The 25,000-nt window shown below is 53.6% G+C and overlaps 1 protein-coding gene and 1 long non-coding RNA gene across 4 annotated transcripts in view; both read left to right on the top strand.

Annotated features, from left to right (window-relative positions):
- ZBTB16 (zinc finger and BTB domain containing 16) overlaps window positions 1-25,000 on the top strand; it is a 66,051-nt gene that overhangs the window by 37,932 nt on the left and 3,119 nt on the right. For both annotated transcript variants that reach the window (XM_080366915.1, XM_080366914.1), the window contains exons 4-6: window positions 5,027-5,113; window positions 22,200-22,370; window positions 24,639-24,806. In XM_080366915.1, the coding sequence (XP_080223041.1) occupies window positions 5,027-5,113; window positions 22,200-22,370; window positions 24,639-24,806 (426 nt within the window). The remainder of the gene's footprint in view (window positions 1-5,026; window positions 5,114-22,199; window positions 22,371-24,638; window positions 24,807-25,000) is intronic.
- LOC308054154 lies at window positions 5,121-10,140 on the top strand. 2 transcript variants are annotated; one of them, XR_013923985.1, is made up of 2 exons: window positions 5,121-5,808; window positions 5,921-10,140. It is a non-coding gene; the product is annotated as an uncharacterized lncRNA (long non-coding RNA). The 2 variants fall into 2 exon arrangements; XR_013923986.1 differs by having other exon boundaries at window positions 5,121-5,812.

The following is a 25,000-nucleotide window of genomic DNA, read 5'->3' as shown; positions in this document are numbered from 1 at the left end:
AATCCAGATTTATTGATTTATTTATCTATCCATATGAAAATACCCCCTGCTCCACCCATCACCGTGCAGCATGGCAGTCAGTGGTGCCAGCTGGTGGAGGTTGGGTGATGATGTTGCTGGTGGCCCCCCTCCTTGCCCACCCCCAAGCCCCTGCTCTGTCGTTCCCCATGCTTTGCCAAGCCTCTCCGGAGTGGCCCGTGGGTTGCTGCTGGAGTATCCTTCCCGCAAGAGCCACCCGTGGGTCCGGTCATGCTGGGGTGACGCAGGGCTGGGAGGAACTGCTGAAGCCCCCCTGGTGCTGCCCCCACAACTGTTCCCTGCTCCAAGCTGGGGAGGAGGGCCAGGAGCGACAGCAAGGCGGTGGGCACGGGCTGGGCGCATCCTATCTGCTGGCTTAGGCTGGCGTTCGTGCTTGGCTCAGGAGTCCCTCCTCACCTCCCAAAGCCTGCGCCTCACTCATTTCCTTATATTCAATTATTGCCTTTTGATGGCACTTTGGGAAAAAGGAGGCAAAGCCGTTTGCCTCTAAATCCAGCCTGCTCTGCAGGCTTCGTCTTTTTTTTTGGCCCTTCCTGGGTTTCTCCGGCGTATTTTTTTAGTGCAGAGATTTTTCATGACTGTCTCTTCCACTTGGGTGAAACAGGGGAGAAGGGAAATAATAATAATAATAATAACAGCAATAATAAAAATCAAAATGCAGCTTGATGTGGGCAAAAGGAGAAAACAAGAGAATGGGGTAGAGAACAGGCTAAATTTAAAATTGTAATTGGCTGACTTCCACAGGCTTGCGGGTGTTTTAATGACTCATAATAACTTCATTTAAAACCAGCTGAGCAGAAAATAGATTGGAGAGGAGCCTCAGGCCATTATGGATTTGGGGTTTTTTTTTTGACAAGCTCTGTTTTCGGCAGCCAGGAAGGCACTCGCAGAGGGCTTGGCTGCTTCGCTTTCCCCGAGTTGGTGGTCTGCCCGACAGAGATTGTATAGAAACTGAGGCCGGCTATCTTTTTCCACCCCCCGCCCCCCCCCCCCCCCCGCCCCCTTTTTTTTTTTCACTGATTAAAATAGATGCCTTGAGGTATTATTTTAGCATCACTGTGGTTTGGTGCTTTTTTTTCTTTGCACTTTTGATGTGGTAAATGGAACATAAATAAAATTGTTTTTGAAATTACTGAATTAATTAGGTAGTAAAGCGACGACAGTGCATAAATTTACTTGGCGATTTTTTTTAATCCATATTTCCCCCCCCCCCTCCTCCTTCTCACCAATTACAGCCTGTTAATAATAAATAATCCCAAATTCTTATTAATCCCCTGTGCTGGGAGAGGGAGGGGAGTAGATGTTGCATGGTGCTGGTGGGGCCATTTTGGTGAAACCATGGTGGGGAAGGGCCAGGGTGCTGTCGCTGCCAGCCTGTCTGTCCATACCTGCCACCATCCTCCCCATGTGGCCTGGGGAAATTGCCAATTTCCCACCTTCCTCCTCCTTTACCCATCATCCCCCTCCTCCTCCAGAGGATGCTCACGGCCTCTCTTTCTCCTTTTCCCTTGTTTTTTCCCTGGGGAGAGTTTGTCTTTTCAGAGCCCCTCTCCCCACAGCCTCTTGACCCCCAGCCCCATAGAGTTTATCTCGTGGCGAGGAACGCAGGCACAGGGAAAGGGGGCTCTGATGGGTTGTGGATGGAGCTGGGAAGGGGAAGGGGGCGTTTGCTGCACCTGCCCCCTCAGCTGCACTCCTCTGCCAGGAGAGGGGTGGGCAGCTGGGGCTGGCGCATGGCCGAGGGGCTGCAGCCCCCCGGTTAGGGGCAGGCAGTGGCAAGGGAGGGGGGCCGTTTGCTGCTTCCTACCATCCGAAGTGCTAAGAGTGGACAGCCTATTTCTCGTCCCCAATAAAGTAATTAAAGCAAACGGGTGCTGGGAGGTACCGTTGGGATGGTAGCAGCTCAGACTAGAGCAGCTCTGTCTTCAGACTGGCCGAGCTACGCCTGAGCCGTGCGCAGGGGATGCTTGCCATGACCCTCTTGGGCATCCCATGTCTGAGTGTTGCTTCAAACCCCAACAGCGCTGCCCGTCCTGGCCAGCGTGAGGCTGTTCCCTTGCACTGCTTTTAGGGAAAATTAAATAACTCAGCCCTGCCCCTCCTGATTGCTTTGCCTCGGGGACACTGCGGTCCCTGGGCAGCGCTAACCTTGCCGAGGGGGGGACATGGGGCAGCGATAACTGTGCAGATAGCTCTGGATGGAAAAGGCAGAGACTCCTCACCCGTTTTGCCCCAGCCTCTTGCTACAGGGACCTTCATTAGGCAGAAGCTATAAATTTGCCTGCACAGATATAAATGTACGGTGGGGAGGTCGGTGCCAACTGCGGGGCTCGCGCTGAAACACGGCTGATACTTGGCAGCACGCGGAGTCCCGTCCCATCGGGAAGATCATCCGGAGATATCTATATACCGTAGGCGATACGAGGCACTTGCTAAAAATACCCTCCCCAAACTCGTGCGTACATTTGGAGAGGCTAATCGTTTCTATGGGTGTCATTTAAAGGATGGAAAAAGGCGTGAGGGAGAGAAGAAAGCCCTGACACAGGCTCTGGATGTGCTGCTTTCAAATATGTCCTGCTCCCTTTAATAACAAACATCGAGCTGTGGTGTGGTTGGTTGGGGTTTTTTTCTGAGCCTTGTTATAATAAGCTCAGATGTTGGATGACATTTTTCCTGGTGACTCACATAGTAAAATTAACCTTGAACTATTTACATATTCAATTGCCACCCTCCCTCCTTCTCCTCCTCCTCCTCCCTTCTCCGCGAGCATGTGTACATTACAGGAATCCTGGCTCTGTATCAGTTTTTGTTTTGCTGATGAGAAAAAAAAAATAAAAAAAACACAGAAAAAAATTCCCCTGCCTGGAGTACACATCTACTTGAGGGAAAGAACACGCAGTCCTGGCCTTTGGAAATTGGCAGGCAGCGTGCTGTTCCCGCGCTGATAAGAGGTACTGTAAATAAAACTGTACGGCAGCGCCTGCTGTAAAATGCCCCGCGTCTGTACTCATTGTTCTGACAGCTCTGGCTTTTTTTGGGTCCGCTGTTTTGGTACACACTGTGCTTCCTTATGTAAGCGAGTGCACCCAGCTCCTCCTGGCATTCGCCCTGTTTATTTTTGCCTCACCAGGAATTTTTTTCTGTGTCCCCCCGCCCCCCGCCGCCTGCTCCCCAGCCAGATGCTGGCCGCCTTTGCCTTCCCTTGCTGTGCACCCCTTGGGCTGCTCTGCGGGCTCCCTCCAGCCCTGGCCCTGCCGGTGCTTGGCTCTCGGGGGGGGGAAGGGCACAGGGCACCGGCGTGTATGTCCTCCCCTCCAGCCCCACGTAGAAACAGGGGAAGAAAAAGCAAACCCTGCATTTAGCATGACTGCCGCGCATCGTGGATGCAGGGAGCTGCTTGCCCTGAGCACAGGACCCCCCCAGCATCACCGGTGCATCGTGGTGGGGAGGGGGCAAACGCCAGCAGGCTGCTCTGCCCGGGGAGGACCTGTTGCCGCCGCAGGTTGCCGTATCCGCATGGATCATGCTTCGCAGCCGTGGGGCTGGGAGAGCTTCGAGTGGCGATGGAGAGTCATTGCCTTGGCAACTGCCGGCTGCACATCGCCCTCGCCGGCGTGCCGAGTGGAGGGCAGCCCACGTCCACTGCCCTATCGATCCCCGTCCCCTTGCCGCTGCAGCAGCTTCTCCCCATCCCATCAGGTCTTGGTGCCCTTTATGGTGTGCTCCTCTCCCTGCCGTGGGTGAACTGCCGGCAGCACCCACATCCTTGCAATGCTCCACATCCCTGCGAGCATCCTGGGCTCGTGGCTCTCCGGCCAGTGGCATGTGCAGGGGGAGCTGCCCCAACGCCCTCCTCACGTCACCCCAAAGCCCTTTTTTGGTTTTTTCCCCCCTGTGTTTATCCCTCCATGAGTGGCCATGTGGCCTGTGTGCACTCGGGTTGTTTTGAATGCAAACTTGACATCACGGCGAGGGCGGCGGAGAACAACATATGCACAGTAAACAGGCAGACTGTCATATTGATTAACAGATGAGACCTCTATTATCGATCAACGCTTGGCGAGAAAATTTATCACTTTTAATTTCACCACTGCCAAATATTTCTGCCTGTGAGCCAGCCATTACTGAGACAATTTAAAGGCGAAGGAATTCTCTTTTGAATGCATCTCCTGATACCTCCTTCTCTCCCGCCTTGGCTTTTCTGGGCACCTTTCTCCACAACCCAGCCTGACAGCAGGGCGGGGGGCTTATGGGGGACGGGCAGGGGACAGGAGACGCTGTCTGGACCCTGGGAAATGTGCAGTGCAGCATGCCGCGGAGTAGTGGCCCCCGCCTCGAAGGCTGCTCTGTCATGCTCAGCTCCTCACAACAGATGAATCAAACCTTGAAATCTAAGAAATGGTTCCGCAGCTTTGTCCCAGCAGCAATGCTTTGGACGTGGTGTGTATCGTTAATCTGGTTTTATCTGGAAGTTACTTATCTGCTGCTGGGCATCCTGGTTTTTTCCTCACCCGAACTAGCAGCACATACTGATAGTGATTTTCTGAGAACCTCCCCCCCCCAACACCATTTCTCTCTCCAACAATTGAAGACGTCTCTGAGCTGCTCGCTCAGTCACACCGTTCCAGCCACATTTCTGACCAGATGCATCCTCAGGTACCGTCCTTGGGTACCAGCAATGGCAGCTGTGATGGGAAGGGGCAGGAAACCAATTACAATTAGATCAGTTGCAACGCTAATGAAACACATTGAAGTTTAATGATTTTTTTTTTTAAATATATTTAATCCTTCCTGGCAAGTGACTTCTTTATTTTGCATAAGGAGCGAGACCATGGGGTCAAGCAAGGTGCTGCTTTTTGTGGCTGTGCAGGGGGACGTAAAATATGAAACCCCTCCAATACTTAACAATGTGGTCTTAACAATGTCCCCCACACAGGTTTGGGCAGGCATCCTTCCAATAACCCTCCTCTCCCCTTTCTCTCCCCAGCGGGCGCCAAAGCCCTGGTCTGCGATCAGTGTGGCGCTCAGTTCTCGAAGGAAGATGCCCTGGAGACACACAGGCAGACGCACACAGGTACGTGGCCCTCATTTTCCATCCTTTGCATAGGCACAAGTTTAACACTTAGGCCACCTGTGCAGCCCTTGGCCCAATGGAGAGCTTAACTCTTTGCGGTTCCCACTTCTGACATGCCCAGATCTGTTTCTTGACTTTAATTAAGGTAAGTTGGCTGCATTTTCTGCTTGCTACTCTTAATTGGAAATGGGTTTGTATTTGCATGGAAATCTGCGTGTGCGCAGTCATGCATCTTTGCAAGGGAAACCTCCCCAAATGGCTTTTGGGTGTGGATATTTGCTGCTGACTTGCTTTGGTCTGGTTTTGTTGAACTCGTAACGGTGCTGTTGGTGGAGGGAGGAGCGCAACCCGACTGTGGTTAAACCAAGCATCCTTGCACCGCTCACTGGTCACCCTGGGTTTCTCAAGCCATGTGCATGAAAATTTTACCAGTGTGACAGCTCTTGGCCACCATTGAGGTTTAAGAAGCACCTCTGAAGGGATAAATACCTTTGTTGGGAGTGTTTGGATGCTCGGGAGCCTTTGAGCGATGAGTTACAAATCATTTGCAAATCCCAGCCTACGCTGATAGGTCCGTTGCCCTTTTTCAGAGCATTAATGGGAATAAACACCTGGCATCTGGAGCTCTGGGGAGGTCTCGTCACACTGCCGCGTGGTCATGGGTGCAAATGTCTGCTGGACAATGGGGCTGTGTGGTGGGTGAGCAGCCGCTTGCAAGAAAGGGTGCTCTGGGACCCGAGCACAGGGGTTTGGGGAGGGCTGGACCCAGCTGTGCATGGAAAACCTCTTTCCCTTGTGCTCATACAGGTTTCAGACCCCAACTGGAGTAGTTGCCATGGGCAAGCTTTGCCTGGTTTTGCAACTCAGCCAATTAATTTCTTGGCACCTGCACTTTGCAGGGGCAAGGCAGCCCCACCTGCTCTTCCACTACAACGCGGGTACGAGGCAGTGGTTCGCACAGCAGTGTTGCGTGTTGCTCAGGGTTGACATCCGCACACGAGAAATGCTGGCACGGCAAACTCAAGGGAATGCGTTCCCTCTGCAAGCAAAACACCGTTGTCCCTTTCCAAATGGCTCTCAGCAGCTGGCTCTGCCGCGTTCCTGCTGTTGTGCTTCCTGGTGTGGCCACCGCCAAGGGAGCACAAGGAGCTCTTTATGCCTCTTGCAAAGGCCGCCTTGCCCTGGGCAAGGTTTGCTGGAGGGCATGGGGGAACTGGGGGCTGGGTGGTCCCAGGTGGAGCTTCAAACCCCCAAAACCAAGCTAGAACAGGGCAAAGCGCCCGCTCCTCCCTGTGCTATATCAGGAGCGGTTTAACTGAGCATAAGCTTGTCTTTCAGCACTGAAAACCCTGGTAAATGCCACTGGTGGCCAAGGTTGCGCTCGGGGCAGCTGGGCTGGCACGGAGAGTCTGGCCAGCTTCACGCTGGGGGTTTGAGAACCGACCAGCGATGCAAAGTGCTGTGTCACCAGGCAGGAATATCTCTGGGCATCATCCGATGTGGGAGCAGTGCTGGCTGAGCACCAGTTCATAAATCGTAAAGTAATTGCCCTCCTTTATCCAGAGGTGTGCAGCAGGAGGCTGGGCTGGGCAGTGCAGGGTCTATCTAAAAACCACATGCGCTGCAGGTCAAGGAGGAGGAAAAGGGCTTGTGACAGGGCAGCCAGTGACCCAGAGGGACTGACTCTGCCCAAGGCAAGCAACCCAGGCAGGGAGTTAAAGGTGGCCAAGCCAACAGCAGCTAGCTCCCCGTTCCCTTCTATTCCCTGGACCTGTGGAGCATTCTGCGGCATCAGTGGGAGCCTGGTTCACCGTGGTACCAAGGGCTCCTTCACCCCAGGCGTATCGTTGGGAGCGGGTGCTGTTGAGCAGCTATTTAGTGATGCCCTCACCCAAAACCACCATTTGGATGCAGAGCAGCTACATGGTTTTGTGAACGATCTTGGCCCTTCTGTGGGGATTAAAGCCCCTTTGGTTGCTGAAACCTGGGGGCTGGACCACGCCAAAGCTCAAAGGGCGATGGGGAAATGGAGCACAGAGGACACGGTGACCGAAGTGAAGTGGGTTTATCGTTGTCACCGCCTCCAGCTGTAAACACGGGTGACTCGGTTACACGGCAGAGAGGTGCTGAGCAGCCAGGGCAGATGAAATGAATCGCTTCCTCTCCTCGGGTGGCACGCAGAGAGCTCTGCCCTGGCATGGAAAGCATTCCTCCCCTGCCATCGCTATAATTAACCCCATTCCCAAATAACGGCATCTCCCAGAACAGATCTTTTTGGGGGGGGAGGGGGAGCATCCTCCCTTTGCCCTTAGCAGCAGGTTGGTTTGAAAAAGACTTTCTGACCTTCCAGACAAAAAAAAAAAACAGCCCTTTTTGATAGAGATGCAGGTAGATTCCTTCAAGCATGGCATCAAAAACTGAGTGGGGCTCATCTGGTAGGGGCTGACCCAACATGTACCCACTTTGCTCAAAAACATGGTGCTGAAGGGAGGATGCAGGACCGGTCTCTAAACCCTCGCTGCTTCTCCAGACGACCTACAGCTGCAGAGTTTTTCTGCAATGGGTGGCCAAGGTATAAGGTTTCTTTTCAGCATGTAGGGCTGAAATGTTTCTTGGGTGAACAGTTGGGGTCTAGGACCCTCTATTTCACTTATTATTTTTTTTTCCTGTTGTCCTCACTGCTCCTCTGAATGACAGTGCAAAATACAAAGCCAGCCTGTTGTACATGTGCTGCATCAAGCGCTGCCCATCTCTTGCAGCAGAAAGCCTACGCCCTGCTTTCTGAGGCAAGGTACAAAATAATAATAAATAAAGAAAAAATAGTTTATGCTTGTAAGCACAGAGCTGGCTGTGTGCTGTGCACAGCCCCATCAACTCGGGACTGAGACGCCCTGTCCGGGTGTCACTGTCCTTGGCCCCTGTCCCATGGCAATAGGAAAAGCAGGAACTGTTTTGGCTCATCTTCCAGCAGCACAAGGTCGGTGCCAAACTGCGAGGACAGTGTGGAAAATTCCTTACCCTTCTCCTAAAAAGTTAGAGGAATAAATCGAAATGCATTGAGAAGACAGCCCGAGTACCCCAGAGCAAGCGGCACTGGGGCTCGGGATGCTCGCATGGCTGGTGTTCACGCTAACGGGTTTTGGGCTCGCCGCCGACTTTTATAAATATCAGAGGTGACTTGTCTAGAGTTTCCTCCCGTGTGCCAAGGCAATTAACGCGCGCGAGCATGTATGCGCTGGGTGGCCGATGTCCGTCAGTGGGCCAGCATAGATTTACTCCTGACCCAATTTCACGTGGGCATGCTCGACACCTGATGCAGAGTGTGTTTTCTTTGGCATGTAGTTGCTCCTTGATTTGTGGGGTCGGTGTGCCCCCGGCCACTGTGCAGTTTGCACGGGAGACTTGCCCCGTTCCTGTGAGCACCCCCTGCCCACATCCCTCAAACCCTCTGGCTGGCAATGCCGGCACCAGGACACAAGTAGTAAAAAGGAGTTAATAAAACCTGCATGGAACTGAAAATTGAAAAGCTATAAATCTCCACACACACCCTTTTTTTTTTCTTTTTTTTTTTCCCTGGGATGTTGGTAGCGTTTTGATTTAATAGTTGGCCAAACACAAGGGTCTATTTTATTCAGAGTTTACAGGCCTCAGGGCTGTTATTCCTCCAAATTTAATAGCATTGAAATTGCAGGGTTGGTGATAATTTGCCTATCACTTTCTGCTCTCCCATTGATGTTTATTGTCAGCAGGATGGAATCTCAATCCGATTCACTTAGATAACATGTCTGTTAAACATTTAGATAATTGTGCCATCATTAACTTGTCACATTATTTTAGAGATTCAAAACAGTTGTGCGGTATAAGCAGAGGTACAAAGGGAGAAGGAACTGGCGCACAAGAGCAAGAACCCAGGAGAGGAGGCAGTGGTGGTGGTGGGATGCCCCTGCAGCGGGTCCTATGGGAAGTGTCAGCAAGTGCAGCCTTCCTCCCTGTCTCAGCAGGGCTTTAACTGCTTTTTTCCCAAAAAAAAATCCTGTTCTTGTTCTAAACACACATTGAAGTACATGGTGATTTTTTTTTTTCTTTTCTTTTTTTTTTTAATGCCAGAGCACTTGGCATTTTTCTGTGGAAGAGCATCCCAGCAACCCCATTATGAGCTTGGATTTGCCAAGGGGATGTGTGGGAGCCTGGAGGAGCTGGGGGCGGGGGGGGGGTGCAACGGAGCTGTGCTGTCACGTGGGCACACACCATCTCTGTTCTTTGCAAAGTTAGCATTTACTGATTAATTATGTATATGTCTTATTTCCTTTCTTTGGCTTCACTCCCCCGACCTCAAAATGGTACCCACCTAAAAAATACCAGTGATGCTATAGACATATGTCACACTTGGGTTTTTTGGTGTTGGAAATTAAGGATTTTGAGCGAGTGGAACATAAGGTGCAAGTTTGGTGACGTGAGCCATGAACTGTGTTGAAACATAAATTCTGTTTGCCTTACGCTCAGCTGTGCGGCAACTGTGAGCTGCGGCCGAGCCGGCTCTCTGCTGGAATGCTCCTCTGACTCCGCCGACGGCTGGGGCTTGTCTTGATGGTGGCACTTGCCATAAACAGCTGCCTGCAGCATCCCTGCTCTGGCAGCAGGTGACTGGGGTTCAGGAGATGTACTTCTTGACTCGTCTCGCTGCATCCTCTCCCAGGGCTTGCTCGGAGCGGTGCCCGGCCATGAGCAGCCGGCACACTTCCTTACCAAAACCAACGCAACGCCTTCCTGGGCTGCCTGTGACTTTCTATTACTGTTTCACAGGACTCATGAGAGTTTTCAGAGAGCAGCTCGGTGAGGCTTCTGGGGGAAATACTGCCGGATCACATTTTTCTCCGTAACTAGAGATAATGCACTGTAGTATTAAGTACGCTTAGAGGTAATTATCCCTCCCATGCTCGCTTTGGTTCCGCGGTCCCGGATGGGGGAGGGAGTGCGGGCGATGCTTTGTGGTGATGCCCAGAGGATGCTTTGCAGATTTTCTCTTGGACATGAGCCTGGATTTTGGATGCTCAGGTACGGAAGTGCTGCAAAAGCCCCTGTGCACGACTCCAGCATGTCACTGTCCCCGAAAGCTTCCATCAGAGGTTGCAAGCAGCAGACGCTGGACTGAGATGGTCTTTGGCTTGGGGGCAAGGATCATGGCTCATACAGAGGAGGCAGGAGTGCTCCATGCTGCACTGGAACAGCGGAAATCAGTTCAGACTGACTCCTGAGCTTAGGAAACAATTCCATTTAACCATTGCACGCGGAGGGTGCAAAGACATTACTCCTGGCACCCTCAAAGGCTGGCAGCGCCCAACGGGCATCCTTGACCCAACTCGAACAGTCAGATTTGGGGAAGCTGCTGCCAGAAGGAGCCCTGGGGATATGGGGCTTCAGCAGCAACTGAAAACATGAAATGCCAACAGCAAAGATGTTTTCATGGCTGCTGTAACATTTCTGGGTACAGGCACCCGACTGGAGCCAGATGTGCCATGCTCAGGTGCGGCAGCTTTTGTGCAGCCATCACCTGTGAATGTATTTAGAAGAACCTTGGTAAAAAATGCTCCATGCTTAATTTTGGCTGCTTGACACAGAGCAGAACTCACTCACTCCAACCTTCAGCTGTGCCAGAACAAAACACAAATGATGAGTTGAGGAAGGGCTGGTAAAACAGAGCAACTCAAATGCATCAAAAATGCAAAGCCCTGAGTTTTTTAAATACTCTTGCAGTTAAGTTGATTTTCAAAAAGGGCTGAAAACAGTACAGGTCAAGGGAAGGACAAGTGGAAGCGTTCAGCTTGAGCCCATTGCCTCTCTGCTTCCCGGCTCATGGCCCAGGTCCTCTTCCCACACAAGCTGGTGTCTTCAAAGGAAAGCACTTTTTGCAAACACTTATTTCTATAAAAACGAGGGCTGGATCAGCAGCGCTTCCCATCAGAAGCTTCCATCACTCAGGAGTGTAATTCACATTTCAAGCAGCTGCCCCGTGGCCACCAGGTTGCCCCACACCACCTCCAAGTGCGGCAAGCAGCCATGGCGTGCCGTGCCGGGAGCCGGCCAGCGCACACAGCGAGGTCTCATCAGTGCCTCGTTAGCACCATCCCCAGCCAGGCTGCTGCAGGGTCTTGGGGTGGCAAGTCCTGGGGGGCTCAGCACAGAGCCCCTTTGTCTGACAGTAATGTCCTGTGACAGCACTTGAAATCTGAGTCCCGGCGTGCATTCCTGAAACCGGGAATCTCCCTGTCTCCCAAACTGCAGCCGCTTTTTCCACCTTTATTTCAAACGGCAGCAAAAATTCCCTGAGGTTCTGAGCTTCAAGGTGGGAAGCGCAATGAGGTCAGGCTTTGTGCGGGCAGGCAGATTCACCACCACCGAGCCAGGGGATGGAAACGCGGCAAGCACCCGTGGCCAGTGGCCGATGGTCGGCCTTTAATTTTCCTGTGCAAATACTATTTAAAGCACGATGAGAAAAGCCCTCTCGCTAAGCTACAGAGAAATCTTTCTTGTCCTTTAATTCTAGATGAAGGGGATTAGTGTGAACATATTTAACCTCTGACCCGTGGACAAAAGCATTATCAAATTTAGTTGCCGAGTGGCTCCCCATTTAACCGAACCAGCGCAGTATCCCAGCAATTTTTTTTTTTTCCCCCTCCTTTGAAAGCTTTAATATCCATTGTTGCCCCTGGAGCACGGGGGGACTGGGCAGCCCTCTACTCGCATGCAAGATGCTTGTCAGAGCCCTCATAAGGGAAACCAGCGTGGGACAGTTGCTGCTAGAACCTGTGATGGCTTCAAAAATCAAGAGAACCCCCCCCAAAAAAAGCAAAGCTTTCTGTAGATGGGGCTGGTTTCTCCCAGGTTTCTGTGTGCCCGCCTGCGATGGCTTTGGAGGATGCTTGGCCATCCCTCCAGAGCACAAAGAGATGCTTCTTGAACCCCTTCACTCCAGAGCGGGAAAGAAAGCGCGCTCCCAGTCTCTCGGGCAAGCTTGAGGATGCTCAGCACTGCCGTGCCAGGGCTTTATAAAATAGGGATGAAACGCGGGCGAGCAGGCGGCTGGGGTCTCCTGGTCCGGCGGAGGAATGCCGAGAGGGGCCTCCCGTCAGGAGCCGGTGTCCATTTACAGTGCATCTCTCATAAACCCGGCGGCGGGGGCGAGGGCAGGGGGACCGGCCCTCCTGGTATGTGATTGATTATCTGGTATTTATGCCATTGAGGACTTTTCAGCGGCTCGGGGTCAGGGGGTCATCTCATGTGTCTTGCTGCAAATCCGCTTCCTTTTGTACAGTGCGGGCTGGGTGAGCAGACACACAAAAACAGCTTTTTCTTTTCCTTGGGAAAAAGGGGAGGGGGGCGGGCTGGTGTCAATGAATTTTTTTTTTCAGCCTTTCCTGAATAGTGTCCTTTTTAATTCCAAAGAACTTTTAATTAAAAGTAGCAGGAAAGTTCATCTCAACAAGGTTTAACTTACCTTAGCAGTTACTTTCGTCCCCCAGGATTCGCGTCTCCCTGCTTTTAAAATAAAATAAATAAAAAAAAACAAACCAACAAGCATTGAGGGAGAGGCTGCGCTCGGTACCATTTCGCGTCTCCCCAGCTTTACCAAGAGGGCCTTTTCATTTTTTTTTTTTTTTTTTTTTATAATGATGGGGGTGCAGGAATAATAAGCAGATGCTGCGAATCCTGGCTTTGTGCCTCATGGCAGCCGGTCACTCCACTGGCCATGCTCTGCTAGGGGTGGCCGCCCATGCCACCAAAAGGGTTGAGACGTGACCCAGGACTCGCGGCATCACCACAGGGTCGGAGGGTGCCAGAGTGGCACCACCTCAGCTGAGGGTGATCCAGAGTGGAGAGTGCAGCAGGGCAGCGATGGGCAGGCAGGTTGATGGCGATGGCAGTGATGGTGATGGTGGTGATGCTGATGGTGGTCTCCCATGGGGTGGGATGCTACAGCCCCGTAAGGGAGCACAGGGGCATCGCAGAGGGCAGGATGTAATGCTGCTGACCAGGGACATCATCTGCTGCCCCCTAAAACCCTCCTGGCAGGGAAAAGCACACACCCACCGTGATGTGTCGGTTGGCAAATGCTTATGGTAGAGGATCTTTGCCCAGAAGGACCCAGGGCTTGGCTCTCAGTGGACCAGAAACACTGGATGAGGCTTTCATCTCCTCGCTGAAGCTCTTTGTTTAAAGATGGAGTGGTTTCTAATGTGTTAATTTAACTATCGCTCAGAAAGCAATGGGGAAAATATTTTCAGTTTTCAATGGAAAGTCAAATTATTTTTTCAGCTGGTTTCACTCCAAATTCCAACTGGGAAGAGGAAATCTGGGAAACCAGCATGGCGATGACGAGTGAGCGAGTAGATGACAGCTTCCCTTCCGATGTGGTGGCCAGAAACACCGCCACAATTTGCCTCCTGTTGCCCCGGGGAAACTCTTATCCTCAGGAAGGGCTGGAATGGTTCTGCAACGTGCAGCTTCCTTGGGAATGGCAGGAGTGGATCCAGCATTCTCTGGGATGGAAAGCGATGGGACAGGCTTAGGAGAAAGTGGCACCAAGGGGAGATGCTGCACTTAGATACCTAGGTACTGAACAGATCAATGCATTTTGGCCAAGTGATGTTTGTTTTGCTGGGAAAGAAGGCAGTTTTCTATCAGTACCTTTGGGGATTGATGGAGCTGAACGCTATTTTTTGCCAAGGATGATTGGGAGCAAGGGAGTTTGGATGCACAAGGCATGTGCATGCAGATCGATTCGGCAGCGCCAGCATCTCCAAGCACCATCCCCTTCTGCCGGCACCAAGCTGGCTCCGGGTCATGCTTAGTCACTTCAGAGGAAAACCGCATCCCCTCACTCCAAGGGACTTTTTCCCTTCCCAGGAGAAGTTTCTTCTGGCTCCCAGCTGCCCATTTTTCTCAAGGCTGAATCACTGTTGCCAGCTTCTTCAGGGATCTAAACCAGGACGTGTCTGCGAGGGTGTGATATGGCCTGGCTCTCCCTGCTCGGCTGCATGGCCAGACGGGGCTTGACGGTGGCGTTTATCCCTCCCGCCGACACGCAAAGAGGCCTTTTGTGGTGACCTCTGTCTCTCGTTGGCTTTGTTAGGTGGCGGCAGGATGCAAACGTGCTGCCCCTGTGTCCCAAAGATGCACCCTCCTGTCCCAGCTCCCCAGAGCGGGTTATAGTATTCCTGGTCTTACAGAGCTTCCCACGGCCATAAGCTCATTGGTGCCAAAGTGCCTAATGGGTGCTGGAAAGGACAGGTTTTCCCCATTGATGTGGTACATTTTTGGCCGCCTGAACGTTTTTTGATACATATTGGTATATTTTTGGTAGATACTCCCTACAAGGATAAGGCTTTGAGGACTACAGCATTGCAAGGAGGGCATGCCTCCAGCTTTGGCCAGAAGGCTTTAGGGTTTGTAGATGTCGTCAAACAACTGTTTGGCCTAAAAAAAATAGAAATTAGGCTTGAAAGCACAGCACGCTGTAGGTGTGAAGGCTCCACAGTGCGTTCCAGGGCTCACACAGTGTTAGGAAGCTGGGAAACTCTCACCTCCCCCAGCCGGGAGGTGGAAATGCAGTATAACGGGATCGGTCCCTAAAAGCGTCATCGGATTTTCGTTTCCAAAGGCTAGGTTTGCGCAACACTTGGTTTCTTTGGGAGGAAAACCTGCTGGTACTGTGTTGGTGCAGGTCTGAGTGTTCCCCCTCTTCCTTCCGAAGTCTGGGTGCCATGTTCCAGGAGGCATGAAGCAGCTGGGTGCTGCAGCAGCCAGAGAGTGGAAGTGGCTCTTCCCATGTGCTGGGGACAAGGAGCTGGGCAGGGTGTGCTTGGGGACGGCTTGTCCCCTGTGCTGTTGGCAGGGCCACGCCTGGGCAGATGCTGTCCCCCTGCGGAGCATCTCTGGCAGGCAAGGAGCTGCCCACATCCCTTGGTTTGCAGGCAGGTCTCTGCAGGTGGGCTCAGCATCCTACCCTGGAGATAGGGGGCATGCTGCAGTCCTCCTCGGCAGCCAACCCCCATCCCACCCCCAAAAAAATGCGTCCCTCAATTAACGCCCCATTTGGACCCATGGGCTGCCTGGCAGTGCTTCACCCAGTGCGGGTCCAGCTGCCGCCGTGATTGACGCAAAGCCAGTCTATAAATAAAGTCTTTCTCTCCTCTCATAAAGACTTTGTGGTTTAGTTTGCTTTCAAGGTCAAGATCAGACCTTTCTAAATAAACACATATCAAAGGATCATTAGCGGAGCAGCACTGTTAAATTGAGATATTAACTTCTGTCAGCCACGCGTTTCCTTTTTGTTCTGTAACTCGCGACTGCGGCGGGTTTTTATTATTTTGGCCCTAGGCGGTAGCATCTGGCTTCTGTAGAGACTGTAAAAATTAAAAAGCAACACAAATCATTGCGAGAGAAAAGCAGTAAATTCAATGATAAGAATTTAAAATTAAAATGTTTCAGCGCTTTTATATTCCGCGAAACATGAAACGAATGAGTTGTGTGCCTGTTGCCATAAAGCCACCGCCACTAATAGTCACTGGGCTCTTTCCCTCCCTGCTTGCTCTCCCTCGTAATCATTGTTGCCTGAGCAATCGCAGAAAAGCTCAATGAAGGAAGGTGATGGTGATGATGGTGATGGTGATGGAGATGCAGGGCAGTGGGGAAGATGGCAAGGTGCAGCTGATAAGACTGGGGGGAGCAAAGGGCCCCAAAAAAAGGCAGCGAGAAGGGGATGCTCTTGTCTCGCGGCGCTCAAAGAGATGGAGAGGTCGAGCGGGGAGGGTGTGACTAATGCGCCGGGTCACTGGGATGCAGGACTGCATTGTCCCCCTGGTCCAGATGGCCCCCGGAATAAATCACCCCCAGCAGGCGTGAGCTGCCCATGCCAGAGCCACGGCGTGGGGCTTGCCGCCTGCTCCCCCAGTTCACTGCGGGCGCCTGTGTTCCAAGCATCCTCTGTATGCATCCTGCCCCAGGCAGTGGGGAGAACAGGGCTGCGGCTGGGTGCTGGGCGGGGTGGGGGGAAGTAATCCCCTGTGCTTGCAAGGTCAATGTCATACATCTGCTCTGAAACACTTGAGTTTTTCTAGGCATTAGTAAAAAGGCGAGCGGGTGCCGCCACGGCAGGCAGTGCCAGGGAAGGGGCATGCCCTGCCCTTCTGTTGCAGCCAGGGTGGTTGCATCCAGCCTGGCTGCATCCAGCCCTGGAGGAAAAGCAGCAGCAGAAGAGCAGGCGGTGCCGGCTGCTTTTTAAGAATTAATTTCCTGTAGTCGGTTGAAGTTGGGAAGAAAAGCTGCGCTATCTCTGAGTAAATAATAATAATCAAACAATTGCCCCCTTGGGAGAAGTTGCCTTTCATAAAGATGTTAATTAGTGCAGAAGACGAGCAGTGGAGACTGGAGGCAGCCTTTGAAACCGGGATGATTTGGTGACTCTGGCACAGAGCATGCACTTCTCGTGTGTTTATCATCCGGGTTTTTTTCCACCCCGCCTTGTCTTTACTTAACCATGAAGGTTGTAGGGGCTGTTGGGCTCCAACCAAGCAGCCGGCATGGTAACGGGTGCCACCGTCACACCTCAATAGCACCTTTGCGCTGGTGCTACACCAGAGCAGCCAGGGGGTCGTAAAGGGCTGGCTCCACTGTCCCAGCATGACACCCTTAAAAACCTGTGCATCCACGTGTGCATGGGCAGGCGTCGTGCATCCCAACAGCAGCATCCAGAGAAGGGCTCCCTACACTGCCTCGCAGGTTTGCTTTGGTGCTGTCACCAAAAACGCTGCTTTTGGTTTCGTAATAATCCTGAAAATGGACACCAAAACTGGATTAATCTCCTTACTCTGAGCAGTGCACACCCACCACCCTCCCAGGGCAAAACGCAACCTCGGTGCTGGTGCCACCAGCCAGCATCTCTGGGACCATGCCAGTGCCCATTGCTTCTGCCTGTCCTTCATCACACATTCTCCTCCTCAGCTTGGTGCCAGCGAGACATACGTGGTGGCTCCAGGGAACCCTCCATGCCAAGCTGAACCCGGTGCCTTAAGTACTTGCATAAGTCCCACTGGCTCTTACGGTTCTCAGTCCTGTCCGTACACATGTTGCCCGAGCTGGGCAGCCGTCGCCTGCCGAGCCCCTGCCCCTGGGACATCAGCCGCCAGGCAGCGCGGGGGCCAGCCTGCACCCTCCCCGGTGGGCGTCCTGTGCCGAAGCCAGCAGAGATGTGTAACAGCAACGATGGGGCAGGTGCTGCTGCCTGGGCACGGGTGATGGAGTCATGCATGAGGATGCTGCAGGGGTGGATGCTCCGGGCGATGCATCCCTTGCCAGCAGTGCTGCTGCCTCCCTGTCTGCTCCACTGTGGGCAGGGCTGGAAAGGAGGGTTACCTGCAGCTCTCCAGCTGCAGCTGCCCATGGTTTCTTCCTCCCCTAATGTTGCTTTTCATGCACGCCAGCAGCCTGCAGCCTCCCCTGCAGCCAGCAGCGTTGTCCAGGAGGTGGAGGCTGGTAGGGACCCCTTGACACACTGACAAAAAAAATCAAACATCCCTGGATTCTCATCCGGGGAGAGCCAACAGCCCTTGAGCTCCCCATTTGCATGGCCAGAGTGTTTCAGAGCTGTCTGCTGCAGTCCTAATGATAGCGGCAGTTTTAGTGCGCCTCTTTGGCACGTGCATCACGTAAGAGATTTTGTTGAATCGGAAGATGGAAGGAGGCGTGGTCTTGTGGAAGACCCCAGATTTGCAGGACATGAGTCAAGGGTTTGGGGGGTTTATGGTGGGCATGGGAGGCAGCAACAGGCTCTGCTGGCACCCTTCGATGAGTGCACCCTCATGCCTGCTGTAATGCCAGAGCCTTCCCAGCGTGCCCCTCTGCAGCCTTTGATTACAGGTTTCTGATGCTATTGATTATTGCTGCAGTGGACGGACAGATCTGCCTCATTTTTCGAGTCGTGTAACACCACTCTGAGGAAAGACAGGGAAAAGATGGCAGCGTTAAGAGGAGGATTTGGGGAGGGGCAATTTGGTTTGTACATCCCAACGTTGGCTCCGCGTGCCTGGGGACCACCAGAGCCACGCTGCTGCAGCTGGGGCTCAGCAGAGGATGCTTCACCACCATCAGTCCCCTTCGGTCCCCCCTTCCCTGCTGCCGGAGCATCCCCGGGTCCCCCTAGACCTGCCTGCATTGGGGGTCTGGGCTCAGCGGTGCTGCTGCAGGGTCTGGGGGGCTAGCTGGCTGGCGCGTGCGCACGCACATTGGGGAGAAACTTGAAGTCAAATGTCTGAAAGTCAGATCCCTTTTTAGTATGAATTTGCTGTATCTCATTCTGAGCACTAATTCCAATTTAATTGCAAGTGGCCTGAAGCCTCTTCAATAGGAGTAACAAATGGTTTGATTTTGTAAACTTCATCAGACTGCATTTTAAATGCGACACACTAGCCCGGCTCGAATGCCAATGAAGCACTGAAGTAGCTCTCTGTTTACTAATTATCCGTTTTTACTTCAAGCCACGCTGGCTGGCTTGTCTGATTAAATCGGATTTGTGGGATAGAGAACAGCTAGCAGAGTTTTCTCTATAGTAAACGAGATTGAAACTATGGGCCGCCTGGCTGCACACTGTAAATTATATTTCCTTTTAAAGGGGACGTGTTGCCTTTCTCCTGCCGGCGCACCTCCCGCATCCTAAACTTGGCTGAAACCCACCCGGCTCCTTCCCAGCACAGAAGGGAGACCCAGCCTGCCTCCCTCACCCTGTCGCCACGCGGGTTTTTATTTTAATTCCTCATCTCGCAGAGGCGGTGGGCGGGAGACAGCACTGCGCTCGACGCCGTGACGCCTGCAGCATCCTTCACCGTGACTTGGACAGGGGCGGAAAAGCCCCTGACTACTGCGCGTTGCATCTTGGTTGTCTCCAGTGATTGTGCTTATTTGGGATTGGGCCACCGGAAGACCGGGATGCGCGCCTTCAGGCTCATGGCTGTAGGGTTTTTCCTCCCTCCAGCAAACCTCTATCCCCTAAAAAACAGACCTTAGACCACCTGCTATTGAAAACTGCCCTGCACGATGTGGCTGGCGCGCTTGCCCAGATAGCATCCGAAACCCAACCTGCTCCAGCCTCTGCCTCTGAGCCCCGCGTCAGCACCAACAGCCACCCCACTAATAGTTTACGGCTGCCGGCAAACAGCGCCGGGTCTGTCAGACCTATATAAAACCGGGGAAGATGGGTGAAGGTGGCTGCCGAGCACGGTGCAACGGGGCTGCACTTAAACCTCCCCAGTTGCTAAGACTTTAATTCCACGAGCTTGACCTACGCCGCCCCCTCCCTCAGTATCTATCTTTGTGCCCAGGGGCTTTTTATATTTTAATTTGCTTTTGAACGTCCTGCAAAATTAATGGCGCGCTCGGGGCCATTGTGCGGTGTACAGTAGAGGGAAGGGCCAGCGGCGCCCGCCGAGAGCTGCCACGTTTCCCGGGGAATGAATTGCTCGCCCGCCTTCACCCCTTTTAATTGTTGACAGTAAAAAGCGTTTAAATGCCGCTTAATTTGTAATCATCTTCTTGCAAAAAGGGGAGAAACCATTAAAACGTCAGGGAAATGAATAAATCCATCTCTCACTGGTTTGGGGCAGCGGCGTTTCTTTATCGGGGGTGATTTTTCTTCTGATGGCTGAGGGCTGGCTCAGGGCTGCTCCAGCTGGGAGCCCAGGGATGCGCATGGGGTGAGAGAAGAGGGATGCGCTCCGGCCTGGAGAATAGGGATGCGCTCTGGCCGAGAGAACAGGGCTGAGTTCCTGCGTCGCCCGGTGCGGCTCTCCTTGTGGCAAGCCTGGTACTCCCAAAGCCCAGCAGCAGCAGGGACAGCAATGACCCCGGGCATCCTCTCGTGAGCTTTCTCATTTTTTCCCCGCTCCCATCGTCTCTCAAAGGTGGGACATCAGTGCACATGAAGCTTAGGAAAGCGGGGGGGAGTGGGGGATATCAGCTTAATTGAACACCCACAGTGGAATGGTGCCCGGCAGAGTCCCTGCTTGGTGCCTTGGTCCTTGGCTGCTGGAGAGCCACCTCGGTGGAGCCTTGGGGCTGCGGACCAGCAGTGCCTGACCTCAGTCCCCAGCGTCCCACCACTGGGCGCTGGGCTCAGTGCTGGGAAGCTGGGCCATCTCCTGTATCCTCCGCCTCTGCACGGGCTGGCATCAGCCTTCACGCACCACGGATGCTCCACTCCTGGAGGGCGGCTAGCACCAGGTATCCCCACAAGCTGCGCCAGCGCATGGCAACCTCCCTGTCTGGCATGTTTGTGTATTTACTAATGCGTTACCTAAAAAAAAATTAATAATAACATGAAAAAATGCCTTTTGCAGGTGTTGGCAAGCAGCACCCCGGGGGATGCCCAGCCCCAGGGGACCAACATCGTCCCCATGGGCCGGCGGGTGCATGCCCCTGTGCATGCATGAGGCAGCTCATCCCCATTGCTGTGGCTGCTGGAGTCGGCCCGGTTTTGTTTTTTTTTAAGCAGGGGCCAATTAGTTTCACAAATGAGGGCCCTACAGTGCCAGGGAGGATTTGTTACGGCCCCGCGCGCCAGCCTGGCGGCATTGTCCTGCCCTCCGCCCCTACGGGAGCCCATTGTCCCCGGCCCCAGCGGGGGCTGCTGGCGGCAGATTTATCGGGGCCGGCATCCCGCCGGCCGGGGCCTCCGCTCCGCAGCTGGCCGCGGCGCTGGGGGCTCAGCCTCGGGGACCTTTGACCCGTCCTGCTGTCACCGCCTGGGCCGCCGAGGGCCGCGGGGCCACATACCTCTTGGGATTTGCTTCCTACAGCCCGTTGGGGCTGCTTTTTTTTTTTTTCGGTCTTGGGAGCGTTTTGTCCGCAGCTTGGGGGGGGTGGGGGGGTGGTGTGCGTGAGCCCACGCCCCCCCCTAGAATAAATCCCTGCAGAGGGAGAAAGGCAGCTCCTATGCGGGGCCGCTTCTCTTGCTGCTTTTATTCCCATTTCACTAGGGGGTTTGGGCAGATTTGGAAGCATTTCTGGGTAGCCCACTGCATGCCCTGCCAAGGCTGTGGCTGAGCATCCCTCTTGCATCCCCAGACTGCAGGGCAGGAGCTGGCTGTGGCGTGCCACTGTGCAGGTGCAGGTGACAGCATGATGCCGGGGTGGGTGACGACGCGCACCGAGATGCCGTCAGGGATGCCCATCACCTGGCCAGTCCCCAGGTTTGAGGTGCGGAACTGGCCGGGAGGATGCTGCATCCGTAGCTGGCACCTGCCCGCACACCAGGCAGGAGCCCAGTGCCAGCACTGCCACAGCAGGTGCCCCACCGTGCAGTGGTCCCAGCAGGCTCCCTCCAGCGACTCAGCTGGGTCCCCCCCCCGGGCTGGTTTTGGCAGTGCAGCAGGCAGCAGCCCCCCAGCCCCTGCTGCTCCTAAAGGCAGCGCAGCCTCGTCAGTTACCTTGAACATCTTGCTGCTGCTAATGAATTGCTAATACAATTTTCTAGATAATTTTATTTCCATAGTCCTCACATTTTAATGTCTCCAAAAAGCTAGCATTTATTTGCTTAATCTCCCCGCGTAATACAATTTGCACTGACTCATAGGTTCTGAATAATCAGCTATGCATAAACGAAAACAAATAGTTTAATAACACAAAAGTCTGATATTTTTATTGACGGTGTGTAAGTGTCTGGGATTGGGGTTTTTTTCCTTCCTTTTGCTGTTGTGTTGATGCAGCCACTATTACACCCACGGTCGGTGGGACGGAGCTTGTGTTCATATTAGGGCTTGGGATTGCAGGCAGTACAGGGGTAGGCATGTGGCCCTCTTGCATCCCACCCACCGCACCTCAGGGTGGCTTGGTGGGGCGCTTCTCAGGGTCCCTCAGCATCACAAGGCCTGAGCTGAGCAGCTCTCACAGGTGTGTGGGGGTGCAGTGATCGCCCAACTGCTGCCTTGCATTTGGGCATCGCTAGGCATCGCAGGGCTGGGGCTGGCAGCCAGCTCTGATGCAGTGAGGTGCTGGGTGATTCTGTGGTGCCTAAGTGGGATCTCTCCCTCTCCCGCAGGTACAGACATGGCCGTTTTCTGCCTGCTGTGTGGCAAGCGGTTCCAGACACAGAGCGCCCTGCAGCAGCATATGGAGGTGCACGCCGGGGTGCGCAGCTACATCTGCAGCGAGTGCAACCGCACCTTCCCCAGCCACACCGCACTCAAGAGGCACCTCCGCTCCCACACAGGTACAATGGCACTGCCACGAGGATGCTCAGGCTGGGGCAGCTAGGGCAGGCTTCTTCCCACTTTATGAAAAAAAAAAAAAAAACAAAAAAACAAAGGGGGGGGGAAATGGTGAAATTGTCTTAAAAGTGCCAAGGCAACTGCAGTTGAGGTTCTGTGGATTTAAAAAATGAAACGGGGGAAGAAAAAGAAAGCTGCATGTAACCAGTTGATCCAGTGTAAGGTGACATGTGACCTTCTTAGGGGGTGTGCGGTCATACCCACTTCGTCGGCTTACAGGCAGTAGATGCACATAATCAGCCAGTGCTTGGCCCTAATGGGATTAGGGCGACCTGCGCTACGTGTAGCTGGTGCTTCAGTGGCACAGCCTGCTGGGGCAGGGCTCAGCTCCAGAAGAGTCGGGCAGGAGAGCCGGGCTTTGACCGCCTTATGCCGTGTCCTCAAAGTGCCTGCACCGCGTCCTCAGCTCCTCCACCAGCATCCCCAGGCAGGACCAGGGGAGGGCAAGGGGAGAGGTCCTGGCCACTCGGTGAGCACTGTCACTTGGGTTTGGCTGCAAAACACCCCAGGGCAAGAAAAAACAAATCCCTGGGGGATGAGCAGGATCGTGCCGGGGGGAGCCTGCCTGGTGCTCCGCAGCCCCGCCATGCATGGCAGCAAGCACCACGGCTCTCTGTAGCTGCACAGGTGAAGCCTTCTTTGCCCACCCTGTGCCTACATGAGCTGGAGGGTTGGGTACCCTCCCCAGCTGCGCTTTTATTGCTGGAAGGGAGGAAGATGCATGCCAGGCCAGGGTACCCCTTCTCCTTTCCCCTGTTCAGCAGTGTGTGTGCGTACAGCCTCCAAAGGCGACATCAGAGCAGCTTCTGGGGGAATATGCAAGCAGCACCACGGGAAGGTCACTCCATCGAGGCTGTGGCTGGCAGCTGCCGGACCCACACGAATGCTTGAGCTTGGGATCCCGATGTGGGAAACAGGAATTGCGCGCCGGTGATAAGCACGTTAATGCCAAGTGCTGGAGCTATATATAGCCAGTAATCCGGTGACCTGGGCTGTGGGTCGGGCCATGCATGTCCCACCCTGACCTCTGCTTGCTTTAGCAGCTCTTGGCTGTGAAAAAACAGCGGGATCATCGGTGCTTTAGGGGTGTGTAATCGTGTTGCCTGGTTTCATTCTGCACTGATGCAGGATGCTCACGCCCCTCCTGGGGCTGGAGTGCTCCAGGGGCCCCATCCCCCATTTACACAGCTTCTTCTAAAAATTGAGCACATGGAAAATGCTGTCTGCCTCAGGCAGCGACATTGCTATCTTTGACTGTAGTATCGAAACCCAAGGTGATAATTTGGAATGTGGAACGGGGAGGCGAAACGCAGATGCCAGCAGGTACCACCTGCCTCGCCTTTGGAGGGGGATCTGAAATGCATCCCAAGCATCATCCTCCTCTGGTGCCCAGCCACTAGCTGTGGGAGGGGGCGAGAAGCCGCAGGTCTCGGCTGCAGCACGCAGGGAGAGAGTAAAATATCATTTTAAAGAGGAAGCGAAAGCACAGGCATGTGAGTATATAACGAGAAGGACAATTTATGCCCAGGCACGAGTGCAGTTTGACATGGGGATAATGAAAAAACGTAGGTCATTGTGGATGACTTAAGCCTTCACAGCTGAAGAAAATGTATGAAATGCGGGGAACATTACACGCTTGGCAGCTCCGCACATCTGCAGCAGGACAAGTGAAATACAGTTCGCCATTCTTTACCATAAACTGTGCTTGTAGGATATGCGGCACAGAGAAATTGTAATTACAGTGACAAGACAAATCAGTAATATTTAAATATTCATGAACAAAGTCTCGGACGATCAATCTATCTTTATTGTCCTTGCCTTCGCGGCTGTAATAAATAAGTAGCTAGAGCCCTCACCTTTCCTTCAAATCATTCTGCCTATGGTGCCGAACCGGAGTTCATTTATCAGCTGCCCAGTCTGGAGCACAGGAGATGTCTGGGGCTGGGGCCATGCCGGTGATGCCAGGCGAAGAGCCTGGGCGTGGGTGTCGGGAGGGTCACGGCACCCTCTGGTGTCTTCACCCTGCTGTGGACCCGAGCATCCCACATGCACAGGGATGCTGGGGCCAATGTGCCATGCTGGGGTGGCTGGGCTGCTTCATCCCCCAGGATGGCGGCAGCAGGTGCCGGGGGTAAATGCAGGCTGGGCAGCCAGTTTTGGAAGGGTGCAGTGGCCATGGCGGTGGCTCTGACATACCCGTGTGTTTGCAGGTGACCACCCCTATGAGTGTGAGTTCTGTGGCAGCTGCTTCCGGGACGAGAGCACGCTGAAGGGCCACAAGCGCATCCACACCGGTGAGAAGCCCTACGAGTGCAATGGCTGTGGCAAGAAGTTCAGCCTCAAACACCAGCTGGAAACCCACTACCGGGTCCACACAGGTAGGTGCTGCTGGGGGGATCTCCGGAGAGGCCTGTGGTGCTGGACCGCTCCCTCAGTGGAGATGCCAGAGTGTGGACCTGGGTGGCGGCCGGGGATAGCAAATCATTGGATGCACCAATGAGTAACTATTGCAAATAGGAGATCAATAGTCAGATTGGTTTTGCTGTTCATTACTTGGTTATCGGCTGTGCCT

Source organism: Falco punctatus (assembly GCF_963210335.1).
Source record: "Falco punctatus genome assembly, chromosome: 16".
In the NCBI taxonomy this organism is placed as follows: Eukaryota; Metazoa; Chordata; class Aves; order Falconiformes; family Falconidae; genus Falco; species Falco punctatus.
The sequence above is the reverse complement of the archived record's forward strand: the minus strand, read 5'-3'. Positions and strand labels throughout refer to the sequence as shown.